The sequence below is a fragment of the Pelodiscus sinensis genome, chromosome 7 (assembly GCF_052426305.1).
Source record: "Pelodiscus sinensis isolate ZL-2025 chromosome 7, ASM5242630v1, whole genome shotgun sequence".
Taxonomy (NCBI): domain Eukaryota; kingdom Metazoa; phylum Chordata; order Testudines; family Trionychidae; genus Pelodiscus; species Pelodiscus sinensis.
Window position 1 is genome coordinate 7993421 of NC_143058.1, and position 21812 is coordinate 8015232.

At 45.5% G+C, this 21812-nt stretch overlaps 1 protein-coding gene across 3 annotated transcripts in view; it reads left to right on the top strand.

Annotated features, from left to right (window-relative positions):
- Positions 1-12617, top strand: part of MRAS (muscle RAS oncogene homolog) — a 64104-nt gene extending 51487 nt beyond the window's left edge. For all 3 annotated transcript variants that reach the window (XM_075933063.2, XM_075933062.2, XM_075933061.2), the window contains 4 exons: positions 1337-1490; positions 4095-4194; positions 7274-7353; positions 11727-12617. In XM_075933063.2, the coding sequence (XP_075789178.1) occupies positions 1337-1490; positions 4095-4194; positions 7274-7353; positions 11727-11826 (434 nt within the window). In that variant the 3' untranslated portion in view covers positions 11827-12617. The remainder of the gene's footprint in view (positions 1-1336; positions 1491-4094; positions 4195-7273; positions 7354-11726) is intronic.
- The last annotated feature ends 9195 nt before the right edge of the window (positions 12618-21812 follow it).

A 21812-nucleotide genomic window follows, 5' to 3' on the forward strand; every position in this document is an offset into this window, starting at 1 on the left:
GTTAGCTGCTACCCTGCTGCTTCCCCGCATGCTCTGGGATTTGAAAGGTGACAGTTCGGGGGCTTTCCCACTGCCTACAGAATTGAACCCAGGAGTGCAGATGTGGCTTGCTGAACCTACCCTAATGCACCAATTGCCAGACTGGCTCGGACCTGAGCTCCAATAGACTCCAGTCTCTTTTAGAATCCTATTCGGCCATTGTCCTCCATGACTTCCTGTGCTCCTCCCCATTCCTTCCTCCCTTGTTCCCCTGCACACATGGGTGTGATGGGCAAACTGAGTCTCCCGCACTGGTAATCAAACATGGAGACTCTCCAGCCTTTCACTATGAATCAGGAGGCACAGAATGACTGATGATGGTCAAGACTGAGATCAACCCTCGTGGCTCCATTCCTCCGGCAACCTTTGGGTGCATCGGTAATGTGAGCTGTGCCCAGAGCTCACCGGGTGCAGCCCATGACCATGTACCAAAATTCATTAAGTGGCCCCCCTGCCAAAATTGTTGCCCACTCCTTCCCATGCTGGTTACCGCTCTGCTAGTGGTGTGCTGGGGATTGGAGGGGATGGTGCAGGTGACAGATTGCTACGCAGAATCCCCGCCAGGCGCAGAATGTAAGCACGCTCACAGACTCATAGCTGCAGACTGAACCTCAAACAGAGAGGTCAGTTAAAACTTCACTGTCTTTCCTAGCCAGGTAGTGGCTTTAGGATTGGCCCTGAGGCTCTCCTCCTTGGGCCGGGAACAAAGAACAGTGTGAAATAACGTTTTGGTTTTGGACGAGGAATGTAAACAAAAAGAAGTTCTTCAAACGTGTGTCCCGCCTCCACCTGGACCGCTGGTCTAGGGAGTAGCAGTGTCTTCGGCACTGGCCTCTCTCTCCCTTCCTAGACATGGGCTTTCCTGAGTGGGGAACAGCAAGGGTTGCGAGGCAGAAAGGATGAGGATTAAAACATGTTAGTCAGGACTAGCCGTGTGCTGATGCACCGAACTCAGAATCCGGCTTGTGGCGGAGACCGATGCTGAATGCTTTGGAGGAAGGTGGAAGTCACCTGGTCCTGTGTGGGGATGGCGGGTGTAGAGAAGGAGATGATACAATGAAGGGAAGATAGTACTTCTCCCTCCACTAGCTCATATGGCTAGGAATATTCTCTGATCACAACCACCCCTGCTACCTGATTTTTACCCAGGAAGCAAACTGGTAGCCTGGAATGGCAGCTGTCAGTTACGGAGAGTCGTCTCAGTGAAGGTGGAAATGTGAAGAAAGCTGTAATGTAGATTAGAGATGGCAAAATGACTAACACTTTTCTCCCCTTCCTTCCCCCGCCCCTTTGCTAGTTCTAGACACTGCAGGGCAAGAGGAGTTCAGCGCTATGCGCGAGCAATACATGCGGACGGGGGACGGGTTCCTTATCGTCTATTCTGTCACAGACAAAGCCAGCTTTGAACACGTGGACAGGTTCCACCAGCTGATCCTCCGAGTCAAAGACAGGTGAGTGCACTGGAGGGAAGAGCTCCCTTAAACACAAAGCACTGCGGTTGGGGAGGCATTATGGTCCCACAGCTAGAGCACAGTTAGACCTGTCTTTGCCATTGGTTGCTGGGTGAGCTTGGGCAAGTCATTTCCCTTTCTGTGCCTCAGTTTCCAGATCCATAAAATGGGATCAAGTAACTTACCCGTTTTGTCAAGTGCTTTGAGATCTATAGATGGGAAGTTCTGAGATCTAGGTGGCATTCTTTTTCAATGAACAATACCTCTGTGTGTTTGCATTTAAATGTCTGTTTGATGAAGATTTACATAGAGGAGAATACAAAAGATAAGGCAGTATTAGAGGTCTAAACCAGCGGTTAACCAGTACTTCAGAAAGATCAAAGAGGAAGCTCATAGAATCTTTTCATCTTTTAATAATTCCCTCTTCTCCATTCTAGTGCACCAGGGTGTTTTTTTTAATTTTCACGGGGTGGAGTGTGACTCTAGTTCATGCATCCCTGCAGCTTTAAAGCACTTAATTTTTCCATTCATCATGGTTTTTTTAAACAAGAGAGAATTCAAGAGCAGGTTCCAGAGGATTCAATCCTTGTGGCTGGCTTCTTTTCGGCTCTGAATAACTCCCCGAAAGGAGGAGTGGACTCATATCATGGGAGGTTTATGGCTGGAATGCTTTTCCACTGAAGTGTCCACGAGAGTAGGAAATGAAAGTATTTTTACTGCATCTAGATAAACATAAATACCAATCATTTTTATTTGCCTCCTAGACAGAGAAATGGGATTTTCTCCATGTCTGCCACATTCTCTTAAATTCTGGGCCTAAGATAGGTCAACAGTGAAGCCTTTGTAAATTGAGAGAGAATGAAACTTTGTTTCTATTATGATTAGACATGAGTTTTAGCTAATAAAATTCATTGAAAATGGATCACCCTCTTGTTTTTGGTAAGAAACTTTCTCCTCCCTTCAGGGGTACTGTAAACCCAAACACAACAGGCTGCCTATGAGAAATGGGAAGTGAAATTGACGAGAAAGAAACATGTTCGTCTTGCCCAGTCCAATCTGAGTGAAGCGCAAAACCTAAACAAACTGTCAAATGATGAAGAGTAAATTTTGCTTATTTAAAAATCTTGAATCATTTGAAAAGGCCCAGGTTCTATTAGCAGCACGAGAAAAGTGTTTCATCCAACATGGCACTGGATTCTACACTGTGTCCAGCCGTCACTCTAGCTTCACATCAGAGTGAATGACAACAGAATTTGGTTGTATCTTCATCTTAAGAATCGTATGTCCCCTTAAGCATTTGGAGATTTGAAATCCAAACTAGTTATGGTTTCTCTCTAGAGTTATTTAGAAGACGGTGCTTTTTCATTACAGCTACTGACACTACAACAGTTAAATGTATTTGCCTTGTTCAAGTAGCAATCATACAACTCACTACAGGGAACAATATCCAGAGTTTTATTTCTGACGTAAACAAGGCAAATTACATACTGTCCAAATTTATTCTGTTTCTACCGCTGTGCTACAAACCAGAGGAACATTGAATCATCAAAAAGAGCAAAGCATTTACTCCAGTATACACATAGAATCAATATTCATTATCACTCTGATGTAAATTAAATCCATATTATCATAATTAACTATAAGAGTAAATGAAAATTCAAAGAGCTGCGTACAATGCACCTCCAGCCACAGTTATGAAGCAATATTCCAGAGAAAAGATTGAGTCCATCTCTGTCTCATTGAAAAAAACAAAATATGGAAAGTAAGTCTGAACATTCATGTGAACTGAAAGTAACACCCATCAAAAGTTGTATACAAATAAGTAAGATTGGCTACTTGTCAAGGCAAACCTTATGGTTCTGTCATAGCAAATAATATAGAAATCATAATTTTAGAAAGTAAAGGGGAAAAAAGCTGATGTGATATTTTGTTTTTCCTAAAGAAATAGGGAAAATCAATTGTAAAATTGATTGTAAAATCAATTTAAAATTGTAAAATAGTAAAAGCCATTTCATCTTATTTAACAGTTTCAAAACTAGTTAAACCCCATTCAATAACTACACTTAATTGGATGTACATGGGGCCTAATGGGTAAAAATTCACAGGAGAATCTAGCTCAGTAGAATACTAGCATTAATGACAGATCGTGATTATTCAGGGGGCCAGATTTAAAAGGCATATGGCCAGATCCTCTGTTGGACTAAACTGGCATAGTTTTGTTGACTTCAGGGGAACTATGCTGATTTACAGCAGGTCAGGAGTTAGCCCAATTTTTGTTATAGAAGCCTTGGATATGACAAACCTACACCTTCATAGGATTTTGACACTAATACATTCTCAGGCATTATGTTTCATTTATAGTAAGCAAACTATACAGACAAAGTAATAAAGTGTTTTTCATTGGGTTTGTGGGTACATTGACAATGACATTTACAAACATTTACTAATAAAATATCTAATTCTTCTGAGCCTAATTATAAGTAAGTTGCTAAATGCCTACATGGTGCTTCTTTCTGCCTGAAAACGCAAGATGGTGATAGTATTTGAAAAGGAAGCTGACCCTAAACCCTTAACACTGAAAATCTCCTAATTGCTTTTTTCCAGAGAGTCTTTTCCAATGATATTGGTGGCCAACAAAGTTGATCTAATGCATTTGCGGAAAATCACTAGGGAACAAGGAAGAGAAATGGCAACTAAACATAACGTAAGTTTGTGGGTGGAGTGGGTTTTTTTGGTTTGTTTTGAGGTTTTTGCATGTTGTTTTGACTCTGATTTTAATTTTCACTACAGGCATTTGGAATGAGTTTCATTTTGCATTTGGAGTTTAATTGGATCACTTATTTTATAATTAAACAATAGCAATTACATTTTCAAATAAAAAGCAAAGAAAGTACAGGCTGAAACTCTCTAGTCCGGCACATCCGTGGTCCAGCATGATTTTAGTTAGCTGGATAGCTGATTATCATGGGTGTGGCCATGTTTCCCACAGTCCCATAAAATTTGTTTACAGCCACCAGTCCTGGTTTTCAGTGTTCTGCACTGTTATTTAGCTCTAATTTACCCCTAAATGTCTTCTAAGACAGTAAGCAGTAGAAGTGTTGGTAATGCTGCTAGACAATATTGACCTCCCATGACCTGGAAAATTCTGTGGTTCAGCTCTAGTGAGGTCCCAAGGGTGTTGGACTAGAGAAGTTCAACCTGTAATATAGAGAGAGGTAATTTCCAGTGAGGCCGGTACATGGCTGAAGCAGTACCAGTTTTGTACGCCATACTATAGCAGAGCTATGATGATCATAAAGTCATTAGAGCGATAAGGTGGGTGAGATATCTTTTATTGGAGCAATTTCTGTCGCTGAGAGAGACAAGCTCTTCCTCAAGTCTGGGAGAGGAACCCCCAGCTTCTCAAAAGCTTGTCTCTTTCACCATCAGAAGTTGGTCCAACAAAATATATTACCTCTCTATTATCTTGGGACCCACATGGCTAAATCTATGGTGCACACGTACCATAAAGTCAGGTAATGCAAGTTCTGTGCAGGTGGGACGAATGTGCATACAAGATGGACAGAATGCACTCTTCACATGAAAATGCAAAAAAAGTCGTTAGTAGATGCACAGGCCCTAATTCTGAGTTCCGTCTGTTGTCCATCAGGAGAAAGTCCATTAACGATAATGGAATCACATGAGTGTAAAACTCATGTAAACCAGAACCAACTTGTCAACTCCCTATTATTCATACTGCAGTTTGGCTCCAGAAATGGCTCCCAAGTAAGATGATAATCACTGTTATACTAGGTTAATCACTTCTAAATGCTCCCAGGCATGGAAAAAGACTTAATGGAACTTGCTGCATCCCAAAGGACTTTTAAAGATAATATCATGTGAATTATTCAAGGTATATTTACTCCCAGTCCTGTAAAGAAGCTTTTGTGGAAGAGTAGCGAGCCAGACAACCTAAACAACAACCCAGTACATAGCTGTGAATTATGTTGTTTCAGTAGCATAGAAGGTGCTGCATGTGCAAATGCAGAATTTTCACATGGGATATCAGCAGTCAAGTTTACAAATGTAGCTCTTCACTGGGTATGTCAACTACACGTAACCAAAAAGTTCACTTGGGTACCAATGGAAAATGACCTTCTCTATCATCTGAACAGAAGTTTTTCGAAATCTGAAGGATAATTGTAGAAATCACCCTTCAAGGACCTTAAAATGTAGTGTAGCGGGAAGGTATGTTTAGCAAGTGTTTGTTCTCCAGCAAACTTCTCGCATAGTTTGTTTTTGTAAATGTAGTCTTCATATCCTCAGGTACATCCCAGGGGGAAAGAACATCCCTCATAATAACCACTGCAATTACTTCCCCCAAATTTGGAACTTTAGACTTCTAGCTGTTTTGTATGCTGCATATTTTGTAGGCTGGGGTGATCTTAGTTGGGATTGGTCCTGACTTGGGCAGGGGGCTGGACTTGATCACCTCCTGAAGTCTCTTCCAGCTCTATGATTCTATGATCTTTGGTAAGAATTTTCTGTCCACTCTACAAATTCACCTTGATGTCATGGCAACATTTCACTTACCTGCCTTTCTCCAGGCAGTCTCATTTGGATATAACTTTCTTTTTGTACCCCAAACTCCAGTACAGCACAGCTGTGCATTGTTCCCCAAAGGCTACATTCTGCCTCTTGTTCATTTCAATGTTGAGTGAAGTGACCTCTCTATGTAAGATGAAATCTTGGCTCCATTGAAACCAATAGCAAAATCTCATTGACTTCAATGGGAACAGGATTTCGCCCATAGTGATTTAGACCTGTGTTTCTCAACCAGTGGTACAAGTACCCTTAGGGTACTCGAGAGAAGTCTGGAGGGTACGTCAACACAACTGAAATTTGGAGAAAACTGAATTTTTGTTTTAAGTTTTACAGCACTTTATTATTGTTGTACTTTTTACACTCAAAAATGTCATCGCCTGCCTGGCTACGATTAAGTAATTTAAATGAATGTGTTGCAATTGTAGGGATAAAAATTGTGTGTCTGAAAACTGTAGGTACTGGGGGTGCTTATCATTTTTTTAAAAAGAGAGTACTTTATAAAAAAATAAAAGGTTGAGAAACACTGGTTTAGACCATTTGTTGGCAAAGGGCTTTGAGATATCCCAAGATGCATGATTCTGTGCTATGAATGCCATGGTTCAGAGCACCCTTATTAAACAGTCTGCTGCTCTAAGGCTGTGTCCAGACTCAGGGGTTTTTTCGGGAAAAGTAGCCTTTTTCCGAAAAAACTTCCCCTGCGTCCAGACTCAAGCCACGTTCTTTCGAAATTAAATCGAAAGAACGCGGCTTTTCTTTCGATGGCGGTAAACCTCATTTCACGAGGAAGAACGCCTTCTTTCGAAAGTTCCTCTTTCGAAAGAAGGCGTTCTTCAATGTAAATAGGGCTTCTTCAAAAGAGAGCATCCAGACTCACTGGATGCTTTCTTTCGAAAAAGCAAGCCGCTTTTTCGAAAGTTCAACGTGCAATCTAGACGCTCTCTTTCGAAAGAGGCTCTTTCCAAAGTATCTTTCGAAAGAGCCTCTTTCGAAAGAGGCTTGCAGTCTAGACATAGCCTAAGAGACTATTTGAAAGTGTCCCTAAATATGTTCAGTACAGTTCTTCTGTGCTAGTCATTATATCACCACCCTTTGGTTTGCATCCAAGTTGCTCTAGTTCCTTGGGTTGTCACTTGAGAAAGGTTCATTGTCCACCAGCAAAATGTTACTAGTATTTATGGTGCTGGGCTTTTATCTTTCAGATTCCATACATAGAAACTAGTGCCAAGGACCCGCCTTTGAATGTTGACAAAGCCTTCCATGATCTTGTTAGAGTAATCAGGTGAGCCATAAAACACTTTACTCGCCCATGGATTAACCGTTGTTGGCAGGAGGTGCCTCATTCATTGTAACACACGATTATCCGATCATGGATGAAAATATGGAACAGACCTGAACTAAAAATATTGATCTGCCTTTCCAGCTGGTCTGTGAAGCGTGGATCACTACTCTTTGGTAACAGTTTTCCAGCCAGCTATGCACCCATGTATAGACGCTCCCTCTAGATCAGGAGTGGGCAAACGTCTTGGCCTGAGGGCCACATCTTGGTATGGAAATTGTATGGCAGGCCATGAATGCTCACAAAATCGGGGGCTGAGGTACAGAGAGGTGAGGGCTCCAGCTGGAGGGGGTGGGCTCTGAAGTGGGGGGTTGGGTTCAGGAGGGTGCTGCACACTGGGACTGAGAGTTTCAGAGGGCAGGAAGAGTATTGGGGCAGGGGTTGGAATGAGAGAGGGGGTCAGAGGTGCAGGTTTTGGTTGATGCAGCTCCCAGAAGAAGCAACACGTTCCCCTCAGGTTCCTCTGCAGACGTGCGACCAGGTAGCTCTGTGCCCTGCCCCATCCACAAGTGCTGCCCCTTCCACCCTCGTTGGCCAGGGTTCCCAGCCAGTAGAAGCTGCAGAACCATCATTTAGGGCTGGGGCAGCGTATGGTGCCCTCTGGCTGTCTCTGTTCACGGGAGCTGGAGGAGCGACATGCTGCTGCTTCTGGGAACTAAGCGAAGCCACAACACGTGTGGTGTGTTGCAAACCCCCAACCTCACTTGCCAGAGCAGGGCAAGCCCCTGACTCCGCTCCCCAGCAAGATCTTCAGGGCCAAATTAAAGGTCTGATGGGCTGGCTGCAGCCCTGTGGGCCTTAGTTTGCCTACCCCGATTTAGGTTGTATTTGCCAAGTGTGTTTAGGTGAGACAGTACCAAAAGCCTCACAAAAGTCAAGACATACCACATCTGCCACTTCCCCCCAACTTCAGCCGCAAGGCTTCTTGCCCTGTCAAAGAAAGTTGTTGTGCTAATAACTAATGCTGTCAGGTGAAGCTATATTTTTTCCATATGAGGTGGAAGAAATGGCTTCCCCAGCAATGAAACTTGTTAGGCACTTACACACAGCGCCTCTCTGTTACTGTTTATCTTACCACAGCTTTGAGTCAGCTTCCATCGAAAGCAGATGGTGCTACCCACTCTTCCAAAATCATCTCAAGCTAGCAGAAGGAAGGTGTGGGTGGAAAATTATCAGAGTGTTACAGATATCAGTTGGCAACATCCCAGGATGTTTCTGATCTATTCTGCACCTTGCAATTAGTAGGCTGGGCATTAGTATTAATTACACTGAGCTCTTAACACTATCCATCACTATGTTGAAAAATCACAACAAAATAATTGGCTCCCTATTTGTTGTTTCTCAGTGACTCCAAGTCAAATGTTCTCGGTTAAGAAAGTTACATTTAAAATATATGTTCTGTATGTGCTAGCCCAAAACATGGACACCAGGACCTTACAGTCACGTTTCGGCTCTTTTCTTCATTTGCATCGTTTGTTAGGCTCCACTAGTCCCGTTAGACAGCTGTGCAGCCCTGTTGCCTTCAGTACTGAAAAAATCATGTGCATTCATTCAATTAGAGAACATAAATGAGGCCACCACCTTATCTGATCAATCGAAACTAATTTTTGTTGAAGTGCTTTAAGAAAACTGTTAAAAGGCCATCACGGATTATCCACAGTCGGATAAAGGATAAAAATCATCTGCTTAATTTTTTGTCACAAATTGTGAGCTCAGCTGTAGTCAGGAAAATGTCATTTTAAATGTCCTACAACCCTGCACCTATCTCCAAATTGCTTCCCAAACATAAGGGGCTAGCTCTAGACAGAACCAAGCCCATGAGTCATAGTCTGAGTAATACCATGGCAACTGTCAGCCAATGGTTGTGCTCCTCCTGAGCAGAGCTGCATTTGGTTGAGTCCCAGGTTTTCTTACAAGTGCTGGGATTGGCTCCATGGAGCTTGGCGCAATCCATATAGTTAGTGGTGCCCGCATCTAACTGGTAGGTGAATTATCAGGATCTTCCTGATCCCCTTCATTGTGCTGTAAGTTCACCGCTGAGCTACACTAGTCCTCTTCCCACTGTAATACAGGGTCAGGGTAATTCTCCATCCCTGGGATCATCTTCCAGAAATAAGCTTTGTATAATGCTGCTCAGTGTTGCCTGAAAGCAGCATGCTTTGTATGCATATATAAACTATGGCAATGTTACCTTGCTTCCTAATTAGACCACTAAGCAGTAGATTTGGGTTTGGTCAGTTCTCTGAATAGTTAACTGTCCTGAAAAAAAAACCTCATTCAACACGTCTTTCGAACTTCTATATCAATGGAATGTGGTTGCAGTGAGAGGAAGAAGTCAAGGACCACACATTTCTCTTTAGCAATGCAGTATTGGCAAGCGTTCCAAAATCATGCATCAGATTCCACACATCATAAGATTGGCTTGATTTTTGTGTTTCTTTATTGTGAGAGCTTTGTGCTTTCTAGTCTCTGAGCCCTTAAGAGTCCTATGCTTTTCTCTTCCTCCATAAGTAGCATTTAAAAAAAGCAAAGATACGATTCTCCATAAGTAACGGCTCCAGGAGCTGGAGCTTTTAAGAAAAACGCCAACTATCTCAAGGCTCGCAATCAAATCGCAAGAGTTGGCAAAGCCTGCTTCCTGTATTTGGTGTGGTTAACTTTCTGTTCAGCCCATGAAATAAGCTGAGGCGGTTGTTTAGGGAGTTTCCCCATCACACAGATTAAATACTCCAAAGACTAGGGTTCAGACCTTTGTGAGTTGCCACGGATACACAGTAAGTCTGTGGCATCAACCCCAAGTCCTGCATTTAACTACCCAACCTTTCTTTCTCCTGTTTATTCTGCAGCTCTGGGCCAATCTTACCTGGTGTAAACTGTAGGGATGTAAAATCCCATTTAATTAGTTAACTGGTTAAACATTACATTTAACTGGTTAACTGATTAAAGGGGGCTGAGTGGTGGGGGCCCCACCCCCCACCCACTGTGGCCAGCTACTTCCGCACCAGCTACCCACTCACATCCCTACTAAACTGGTTAGTGTCACTCGCATTAGTGTTAGGGAAACTAATGATCTATGAGCTATGCCCATTTACACCAGCTGATGATCCAGCCCTGTGTGTAGCAGCCAGTCCCCTTTTCTAAAAGACGTAACGCTGACTAGCTTGTGACCCAGAGAACTTGGGAGGCCCTCAGTAACACAGAGGTGCAACTCAAATGGAACTGTAGTGGCACTAAAGAGATGACTCCTGCAACACTGGCAGAAGGAGGTGACTGAGGGCTGCAGGGACATCCAGCGGGGAGGGAATCCCGGCTGTGCCTTGCTGATTGCTTTGAATTCCTTCTGTCTGGAGGGTCTTCCGAGGGGCTGCTGTCTGGCGAGGACACGGAACACTTTCTCCTTCTGAGCCACTCTGCCCGGCTTGGAAAATGTTGTATGTATCAGCACAGGATAGAACCCATTTGAGCAGCAGGGTTGTTAAAAAAAAAAAAAAAAAAGCTGATTGATTCCAGATCAATTCATTTGCCCTGGGGGAAATTCCAGCCCGGCATGAATCTGCAACAGGCTTTAGTTCTCCCCTGATTTCTGTTTCTCTGCAGTCCCTTGCTCCTCTAAAATGGGACAATGCAATCCACTGCCATGGCAACGGAACCCACGCCCACTTTTGCGGCTGTCACCTTTTCTGTAGCCACACGATTTCCCTTCCTTTTCCTTACCAGCTGCTCCAGAGGCCTTCCCCTCCTCCTACCCCCTCCAACGGAAGGCTGTTCTTCACTCCAAATTTCATTCACTTCAGCTCCTTGACTCTAATGGGGTGGTTGGCAGTGCTATGGTGATTACTGCTATTATCGAATACCAGTGGGGCCTGCAACGGGTGAGGTGCTGCCCCAGGAGATACTGTCCCTGTCTCAGAGCTCTAGCAAGCTAAGAAATTGGCCAGCAACACAGTGAAAGAGACCTTGATAAAAGCAGCACCTGCTGCCCGGAGGCCCAGGAAATACAATTTGTTCCTGAACTCTCGTCTCCCTCTCACCGTACGTAGAAGCTGTGCCAGGATGTTGGCTCCTTTAACAGCACAGATATTTAAACTCTCACTGACAGAGTTCATGTCCCTTTGTTCTTTCTCTGTTTTGGCCCCGTGCCTCCTTGTGCACGAGGGAAGAGGAGAGATTCACCTGCCGGAGGGATCAGGGAGCGGGGAAAGTCATTTCACCCTCTTCTGACTGATTCCTAGAGCTGTAGGTTACCTGTCTATCTACCCCTAGCCTAAACAGCATGGATGGTTCACTGGCTTTGCTTCTTTCTTTCCTCCAAACAGGCAACAGATCCCAGAGAAAAGCCAGAAGAAAAAGAAAAAGACCAAATGGCGAGGAGACAGAGCGACCGGCTCTCACAAACTGCAGTGTGTGATTTTGTGACGTGGGAGGGGGCTCTGGGCACCCCCGCCTGACCGAATGTGAACTAAACCAGCACTAGCGAGACACGCTGTACCACACCATAACGCTTCTAACAGTGGTCCTAACACTGAGGAACTTGATGGGGGAGGGGGGAGATTGGACTCGCTGACATACTTGAACGGCGGCCAAACTGCCAGCTCTTGGCCTGATTTGTGCACGGTGCAGAGCGACTTGCAAGCATGCCGAGGAGGCAGGAATAGCCAGGACCAGGCCTCTCCACAGTCCCCAGTCCCCAGCATCTTGGTGTTTATCTTAAAAAATGGGGGAAGGGGTTAAAGTGTTGGTTTTATCTGCAAACATTTCTCCACGTGACCCATGTCTAGCAGCCGTGAACGACCCTTTGTGTGGTACAGTCCGTCGTGTACGTATGTGTGGGGGAAGGGGAAGGGCTTTTTATTTTCTTTTGCCCAGCGAGCACTGGATAGGAAAGAAACCCGGCTGGGGTTCGTTTCTGTTGCACTGAACTCTCTCTTCGGTAGAGATGCCAAACCGCAGCTTCGTAGGAGAGTGTGTAGATTTGAAGGAAGAAAATGAACTCCAGCTGTTCTCAGCACTCCAGGCATTGTGTCAGACCTTGGAGGACAGCCAACTTACAGTCCATAAACGCCAGCGTAGAAAAAAAAAAGGGGCGGGGGGGAGGTTACCCTCTGTGAGGAGGTTCTGTTTCTGTTTTGTATTTTGGGGGCATGTCTGATTCAAAAGGCATTTTGTTAACCTCAAAATATTTAAATTAAAGTAATTTACAAATGGAAGGAATGGATTTTTTTTTAAGACAAACCTGTGCTGATCCTCAATCTAAGTGTCTATAAAACTGCACTTGGATTCCAAGTCATTCCTTTTGCCTCTCTTGCCTTTCCCTGTAAAACCAATAACCCGGCGATAGTGAGATGGGTTGTTCTCCCCCATCCACATTCTCAGTTCAAGAAGATTGGCTCCATTTCCTTCCTCTTTTTTTCCTTCCCCCACTTTCAGCTGGATCCTGCTGCCTTTGACGTCATTTCGGAGTTTTGCTGTTGACTCAAATGGGATTTGCCCCTTTGTGACTTTAGTGAGCCATTGATGGCATGGAGGTGAAAGATGTCTGTCCCTCTGAGGAGGCACAGGAATCCAGGCTGACTTCCCCCACCTCATGGGTGACCTCTGTCCTTAAAGCCCATATTGCAAGCTGAGGGGGGAATGAAATATGCTTTTGGTCCTTCACCTTTCTCACTGTTAATTGTGGTGGTGTTTTACTTATGGGATGGACAGTCATCCACTGGACTGAGACCACCAATTCATTCACTGAGGGCTACTAAGCACCTGTAAGAGTAACAATGTACACTTGTTACCAGCCGGGATTAGATTGGTTTCCATTCAATTCTGATTTATTTGGCATGACAAGCTGGGGTTTCTGGCTTTCATGCGTTGGTATCTGAAAACTGTAGATACAGGTATAAAACATCACGGATGTGCCCATGACTCACCTATTTGCATTTGTCATTATTTTCTGTTTCTTGATTTGGGGCCAGGTTGTTTTATAGCACGTTTGCCTTGCTGGGAGCAAGTTAACTTTTTGAACAGGTAAGTAAAACTAATGAAAAACCCTAGCCAGATTGTACTCTTCTGCATCATGCTGGTAGATTTTGTTCCTTGGCTGGTAATTGTCCAAGACTTTTTATGCCAGGCTAAATGGATGCTTTCTCCTCGGTGGCAGATGTCTTTTCTTTTTTCTTCATTGTTTTTTCATTAAAAATGTTTATTTCTTAAATCATGAGGAAATATTTCTCCCGGACCCCCATATTTTAGACAGTGGATTAGAAAGGGCTACGTAACTTCAATGAATCTATAAGAATGCATTCCCACTGAGTCTCTGGCCCAAAATTATCTTACTGCTGTCACATAGGTTTCTCACTGAGCTGTGGGTAGCCTGGTAGCATAAGGATGAATCCTGGCCCTGGGTTTTTAGCAGGCATTTTGCAATTCACGTCAATGGGACCAGAATTTCACTTCTGCCTGCCATTGTCCTAGAGAAGCAAATGGCTAGGTATCAATCTGCAATTAATGTAGTCCACGGTCCTTGATGACACTAAAGTGTTAAAGGACTAGAGTTGACTCTATTGCATTCTTGCTGGAATCCCTTTCTACTTGGATCTACTAGCTAGCTTTAAAATCAAATGTATATTAACTTCTGATTATGAATCATAGAAGTCCAGCCCCCTGCTCTAGGCAGGGCCAAATGAGATTTCTTCTACAAAGAGGCCAACATCTGCCGTCTCTAAGACCATCCTGTTAGAAATAATCTGGTTTTTATGTCCTGTTTCTATGGGAATTTGTTATTGGTTTATTTATTTTAATCCAAACTTATGGGAATATTTCCCAGAAGCTCTCTGTATCTCGAGTCACATCTGATCATTGTATACTTGAAATTACGGTCCACCGAGTTTGAAATGTCCTAATCATTTCTTCAGCAAACAACTGGTAGCATGGAAGATTGCAAAGTGGGAAATAAGCAGGAACAGATTAACTCTAAATTAAGTACAAAAGCAAACGGGGAAGATGAACACAACACAAACTAGGGAGACTGTGGAATCTCCATCACTGGAGATATTTAAGAGCAGGTTGGACAGACATCTATCAAGGATGATGTAGAATAGATGGTGCTTAGTCCTGCCATGAGGGCAGGGGACTGGATTTGATGACCTCTCGAGGTCCCTTCCAGTTTTAGTATTCTATGATTCTAGGTTAATCAAGTTATTTGTAAATAAAAGTGATTCCCAGCAGGCGTCTCCTATCTGAGGCTGTCATGGCTCCTTCCCCAATCTGGCATGATAAATGCAGACGTGGGGGCCAGCAAAAGTACCTCAAAACCTTATCTACCAGGCTTTGGTATAAAACATCCCCCCAAAATCTTAACAACCTAGATTTTGGGGATTAAAATCTCTGCTGCCAACACCCAAGTATTGGTACAAAAATCAGGGGAAAGATCACTTGGGAAAACTCACCTCTAAAGTACAAACCAGGACACAACCATTAACCAATACCAGGTTAATAAAAAGGAAAGAGAAAGAACTTTATTATCACCACAATATTCCTGTTGCAAGCATAATGACTAGATGGAACAGTAACAAAATAATATACTCATGGAGGAGAAATTTACCATGGGCCAGGAGCTTAGCTACAAAGGAGAGCAAAACCCATTTTTAAATGCACAGGCATCAGATCCCATTTCCTAAACCATAAAACAATAAAACCTAATGGATTTACCTAAACTTTATCCTACTTACAGACTGTGAAGAGTATTTTCTTAGAGAGAGACATCCTGCCCCTTCAATAGCTGGAGAGAAACTATGCAGGACAAAGGAGGGAAAAACCCAAACATTCCTTTGTCCCAGTTTGAAATTCCTACCTACATTTCTATTGGCTGCCTGCCACCTGGTTTAGGTAAGGGACATATTTAACCCCTTAGTCCCCAGGATGCTGGCTAACCTTCATGATCACGGACAGAGGCTATGTCTACATTTATGACAATGTGTACACTGCATAGCTCCTCACCGTGGTACAAATAGCAGTGAAGAGGATGAAGCACTGGTTAGGTAAGATACTCCAAAACTTTACAGCACGTACTTCACGTGGCTCTCTGCACGCTCAAGCCGCGTCTCCCATGTCCACTGCTATTATTAGCAGTGCAGTCACCCATTGCCTCATTGCCACTAGAGCCTTTCTCTGCCCCAGGAAAAGGCTCCAGCAGCAGGGAAAGTCTCAGGTAGAGGAGAGGCGGTGGGAACCTTTCTCTGCTGCCTGGCCCCTGACAGAGCCATTCACATGTAGCCACACACCTCAGTGGTGAGTAGCTACATGCAACCTACACGCTGGGGCCAGTGCAGACAAGAATACGATTCTGTTCCAGATTCCCTGCCTTTGAGACCTCCATGACGTTTCCCATTTCAGCCCCAGGCATGGGCTGGAGCTGTCAGCAGATGGGGACCCTAGAGCGCCAAGCTGTTGCCATGGCGCTGGGGGGAACCGGGAGCGTTGAGCCACCATGGGCAGCAGGGGCACCTGGAGCTCCAGATGGAGGCAGTCCCTGAATCTCGGGTGGCAGGGGTCCCTTCCGGTGTTTTAGGTGAAAGGGGCCCTCACTAGGGGATGTCAATGGTTAACCGGATAACTGGTTAACCAGTGGCCTGGCTGGGTTGTGGGCCTGGCTGGAGCAGCCTGGCTCTGTTTAAGCAGTTAACCAGTTAAATATAACCGTAACTGGGAACAGGAGGAGCCACAGTTCGGAGCTATGGCAGGGGTGAGGGGGGAATTTGGAGCTTCCATCCACAGTGAGGGCAGATGCTGCCACCCTCCCTGCCCCCCACAGGAGGGTTCAAGCTTTCATTCCCCCACCGCACCCCCATTTTGTCACATTTATTTTTAGTAAAAGGCTGGGGCAGGGCTACAGGTTTCTGTGAAGTTTTGTTTATGGCCGTGACCTTTTACTAAAAATATTTTTGACAAAAACTTTACTAATAAGTCATGAGTTGTGTGTGGGGGGGGGGGGGGAGCGGATGTTTTGGTTTTACTCAGAATGGAAGTAATGGGTTTTGCCCAGTGCCTCTCGGTTCATCACTTTGGCTGCAGCTGAGGGCTGCTCTCATGAATCCACGAGCCATACCCACCACTCCATGTCACACACATTCAAGGAGAAATGGATCTAGAAACATGGCTTGCGAAAACACAGACTGAGGCCACCTAAGCTCTAGGACTCCCTGACCAAGGAGTGGGTATCTTATTCTCTGTGTGGACCATCCCCCTGGAGGGTGACGTCTGTCACTCAGACACGGCGTGTACACTATGAAGTGGCCAATAGAAGCTGCCATTGGATGAGGGTTCAGAGGGGTGTGTAAACATGAGTTTGCTGGGCTTCATCTAGAGTCAAGTCCACAGATGTTCATTCCTCAAAGGTTTGCCTCCCTGGGAAGCTTGAAAGAATGAGCAGCAAAGCCCAGAGTGGATTGGATGAGGAGGATGAGCAGCTGTCTCAATATTAGAGGTGGCTGGGCGAGGTCCAGGGTTAGGCAAAACAGTGTCCCAAACGTTGCTCTGTCATTGCTTGGCCCTGCCCTGGGGGTCAGAGTGCACCACCCTTGGTGGCTGTCCATCTGGCGGCTTTCAAAGTACTCCATTTACATGAGCAATTTTGAATGAAAAGAAAAAGTATGCAAGCAAAAAAAAAATCTAGTGGAAAAAAAAGTCAACCAGTCCCAGCAAACTCAGAAAGGGGCAGAGGGTAGCTACATGAGGCAGCATGTCCTGTGGTCAGGTATGGTGGGAGGACCTCAATTATAAGCTGAGTGCCCTTCAGACAGTCATTTCTAGAAGCCCTCTTGGCTACAAAATGTGTATCCACATCCAACCGCAATCCACGCACATGGTCTGTGGATATAAAGCGTGTATCTGCACATTGGCCTGGCTCTACCCATTTCCTTTCTCCATGCCTCAGTTTCCCTCTGTAAGCGTAGCTAATGGTAGTGAATGTCTTTGTCAAGCCCTTTGAGAGCTTCAGATGCAAAGTGCTATATAAGAACTAGATGTTATTTATTTCTGTCCCACACGCACTTGAGGAAGGGGAGGAGAAGGCAATCAAGGTTAGGAGTGGGAAGCCTGCCTAAAAATGAATCTCTCCTCTGCCTCCACCTCCAATGGTATTACCTGGATAAATTTCTCTATCCCTTCCACACTGTAGGGACACACACCTTTACCCAGTTCCTAGGGCTCAAGGTGCAACCCTGTGAATTTACACACCCACCCTTACCCAGTTCCTAGGGCTCAAAGTGTAACAAACCATGGGTTGGCAGGATCTTTAGTCACTGAAAGAGCCTCACACAATAACGTCCTTATCCTCTAGTTATTGACAATTCCCTAACAGGCAGAATGCACGTGCTAAGCACACAGTGTCATGCTCACCAACCCTGATAAAGGCAGACAGACTTCCCCAGTTGACCAGGCAATATCAGTTTCTCTGGTCTTAGGCTGTTTCTCAGAGGTGAATTCTTCTTTTCCAAGTCTTCCCCCCTCCTCCTGGTCCTCTTCCAGCCTTTTCTTCCTTCTGTTACTTCTGATCTTATTCTTCTCCTTCTTGAACCCCAGTTTATATAATGAAACCTGAGTCTTTCTTAGCTAGACCTTAACCAATTATTTTAGTATTATTTTACTAAGCAATCATAACAAAATTACCTAACCAATCATACCCCACCACCTTAATTGATTTACATCTAGCAAAATTAATTATACAGCAGACAGAAAGAGTTACAAACCAGACAGAGATCACACAGTCAAACAATAGGAAAGTGCAGTGACAATGATCGTAGGATGAGGATTCCACAACATGCTCTATGGAGAAGCAATTTCTTGCCAGACAGAATGGTGTGACTTAAGTTTTCTTTACCCATCTTGGGATCTGTTTCTTTATCAGGTGACAGTGGGGGAGCTATCAGCGCGAAGTCCCCTCCTCACAGCCCAGTGTGACACTGTGTAATACAATTTAGATGAAACTGTGAGTATGTGACTCCAGGCCTTACAATAATGGCTGCTACTTTTCAGTCTGGCTACAGAAGGCGGCTTTAGTTCAGGCCTAGCACAGGCCTTCCAACATGGCTACAAAAAGCCATACTGTTACAATGGAGTCACTTTGCATTTGTTTCCTCTCATCATGTGAGCAACAGATGTACAGTAACCGCGCAGACAGCATCCCTGAAGTTGTGGCCACTGCCTGACAACACACAGGATGGACAGGAACTCAGTTACAAACCGCTTTTCATTGCAAGCATCACCACAGAGGGATAATATCCATTTCAAAGCAAGCTGCAGCGATATTGTGGGACACTTGGGGTACATGTGGCTGCACCACCTTCATGCCTCTCAAAAGTAGGAATAAGAGATCCTCCGGAAAAGGGCTTTATTCCGGAGGATCGTGCCAGTCTGGATGCTCTTTTCCGGCTTTTCCCCAAGCCAGAAAAAAAGTGGTGGCCATGTTTATTTAAATCCTGCGGGGGATATTTAAATCCCCCGCAGATTTCCCTATTCCAAAGTTAGAAATTAGCATGCCTCTTCCGAAGAAGGGGCCAGTCTAGACACAGCCTTCAGTGTGCTGTTTGTGCTTACGTGTGCTCTCATATGGAACTGAATTCTCCCTGCTGCCAATTCCCCTTCCCACTGGAGCTCTCCTGCAGGAACTAGGTTCCTCAGGATGGGGTTCTTACCACCTTGGCAACACACACAGACACTCACACCCACTAATCAGAGCACATCTGAGAGGACTGGGTACTCAGCCCTCACAAGCTGACCCTCTCATATGTCCCTGGTCTCAGCTGACTGGGTTTCACAGCAATGCCACACTGCTCCCTCATGTGCCTTTGGACTTCGTGGGCTGGATTAAACAGCACTTTAAGCTGCCATCCTCATAAGACCCCAGGTTCAGCACCCCTATCCCCACTTTCACACCAAAGTCATTCACTGGTAAACCACACGATGAGCAAACCCCACAGGATTTTGGGCACTACAGGGATCTTTTGCTTGGGTACAAGAAGCGTTGTTGCAGAGCGAATGGGGAAGCCAAAACAACACCCCTTAAGGAAGAGTGAGCAAAAGAGAAAGAAAGAGAGAGAAGCAACCAGTTTAACAATGAAAGTGATTTATTTCTGAGTAGTGAATAGATATCAAAAAGTTACAATATTAAATCTAACAATTACAATATTAAATCTAAATTGAAACTGATTACAAATGTTAGGTAACCATATAACAGTTTACATAGGGCAGAGTCAGGAGGCTATGCTTAGAGAGATAGTTGATGAGAGAGAGAGAGAGAGAGAGAGACCTCACCACTCCACAGAGCTTGCACTGATTGGGGTTCCCAGATGATGATGGTAGCCGGGGGGTCCAGAGGGCAGGAGAGAAGCAGAACAGAGCCCCCAGCACGATCAGACAGGAGATGAAGAAGTCTCAATGGACTATTGCAGTTTTAGTCCAGGTATCAGAAGAGTTTTTCTTGGGGCAAAGATAGGCATTTTTATAGGGATAGTTCAAAGAGAAAGAGGAGAGACAATAAAGACTCTGGTTATGGGTGATGTTCTTTGAACGAGCTCACAATGCAACTAGGCAGTTTCAGTATTTTAGATGTCAATAGGATCATTACTAGAATTGGTCTGATAATGACTAATTTGGGTGTGAGCAGGCCTGGGTTCATTAGCATCTGGAGCAGGGATTTCCCATCAGGCAGTGCTTCTCTGCTTTCAGTGTCCCATAGTTCACTGGGGTTCCTGCCTTGGAAGAGCTGCTCTCCATTCTGTATGCTAATGAGATGTCCCTCTGTTCCATCTTTAATGCAAATGAGTCTGGGGTGTTTCCTTAATTGTATCCCCCTTGTCTGAAGCAGTTTAGGTGTGTCTTCCCCGGCCTTTTCATTGCTTTGTCTTTGATTCTAGCAGAGGCCTGAGGGAGGGGGATGGTTTTCCATGAATGTCACTCCCTGGCTCCCCAAGAGCACAAGGCTGACAGGTGACCATGTTCTGGTTCCCCAAGAATCACAGAGCTGGTGGGGAACGCATGGCTAAGAAATCATTAGGTGGTTCCTCTAGCCTCACTCTCGCTCACAGCTCACAAGGCTTTCATGGGTCCGATTTATGGACGATTTTGCTTGTCACCGCTCATATGCTTACTCAGGATGGGGCAGTGAGCACAGGGAGGGTGCTGCAGAGAGGCAGCTTTTGCGGGCGTTGAATTGTACCCACCAAACATGCAATGCCACTTAGGTTGTGCCCTGCAGTGGGTCGGGATGCATCCTGGCCCATAGCCTCTCCGGGCCACGTCGGTTTGGCACCCGTTCTCAATAGTGCAGAGAGAGCACTTTGCCCCAATTATCCGGAAGCCCCCCAGGATGGCCAGCGTAAGAGCCCCGAGGGAGGAATGGGGCTAAGAATACTGCTTCAGCCAAAAGAAAGGCTGGAGATCAGGGAGGGGTGGGACCAGGATCTCCCCCACCTCCCAGTTGCATCCAGGGTGGAGATATCCCATGTCCCTGAGGGAGGGTAGGAACGCCACAGGCCTGGGCCCTCTCCACTCCTCATTCCCTTATTCAGCCCTCTCCCTTCCCTAGCACAGTGCACCCATTGAATCTGGAGACGACGTTCACCCCCTAGCTTGCAAAGAATGCAGCCGATACACACGCACATCCTGGCCCTGTGGTCCCAGAGCAGTTTGGCAGCCGTCCTCTAGGCCAATGATTCTCAAACTTTTTGGCCCATGGCTCACCCTGTTCACTGCAGACCTTTCCACGAACCACCCACCCATGATGACAAAATGGGTGCAGACAGGGGTGCGGGATCTGGCTGGGAGGTAGAATGCAGGCATGGGCTGGAGCTGGGGGGTCAGGAGGAAGAGTGAAGAAGTGGGGTGGAGGTGTAGGATCTGGACATGAGAGGGATGGGGAGCACAGGTCCCAGACACCGCCCCCACTGTCCACTGCTCCCATTGGCTGTGATTCCAGCCAATGGGAGCAATGAGCAAAGCCTCCAGGTGAGCAGTTTCCCCCACTGCCGTTCCTCCAGCCAGTGGGAGCGGGAGCATGTGGAGACATTTCCATCCTGCACAAGCCAGATCCAGCCTACAAGGCTCCCCCCACCCACAACAGGAAGCCAGCACTGGTACTCCAACGTCATGTGGGGGGGGCAGGGCTAGAGTCAAAGTGCATGCTCCCCACTGCAGAAGAGGGAGCCCCGAGCCCACAGACCACCTGCAAGACAGTGGTGGAGCATTAATGGTCCATGGACCACACTTTGAGAATCACTGCTGTAGGCCGAAGCACAGGAACAGATCTGGGGACTTGCAGAACTAATGTATGAACTGCCATGGCTTGAGCTAAATAGCCACGGCTCTCCAGCTAATGCGGTAACTGATTCCTGTCCTACATGGATCAAGCATGGGGA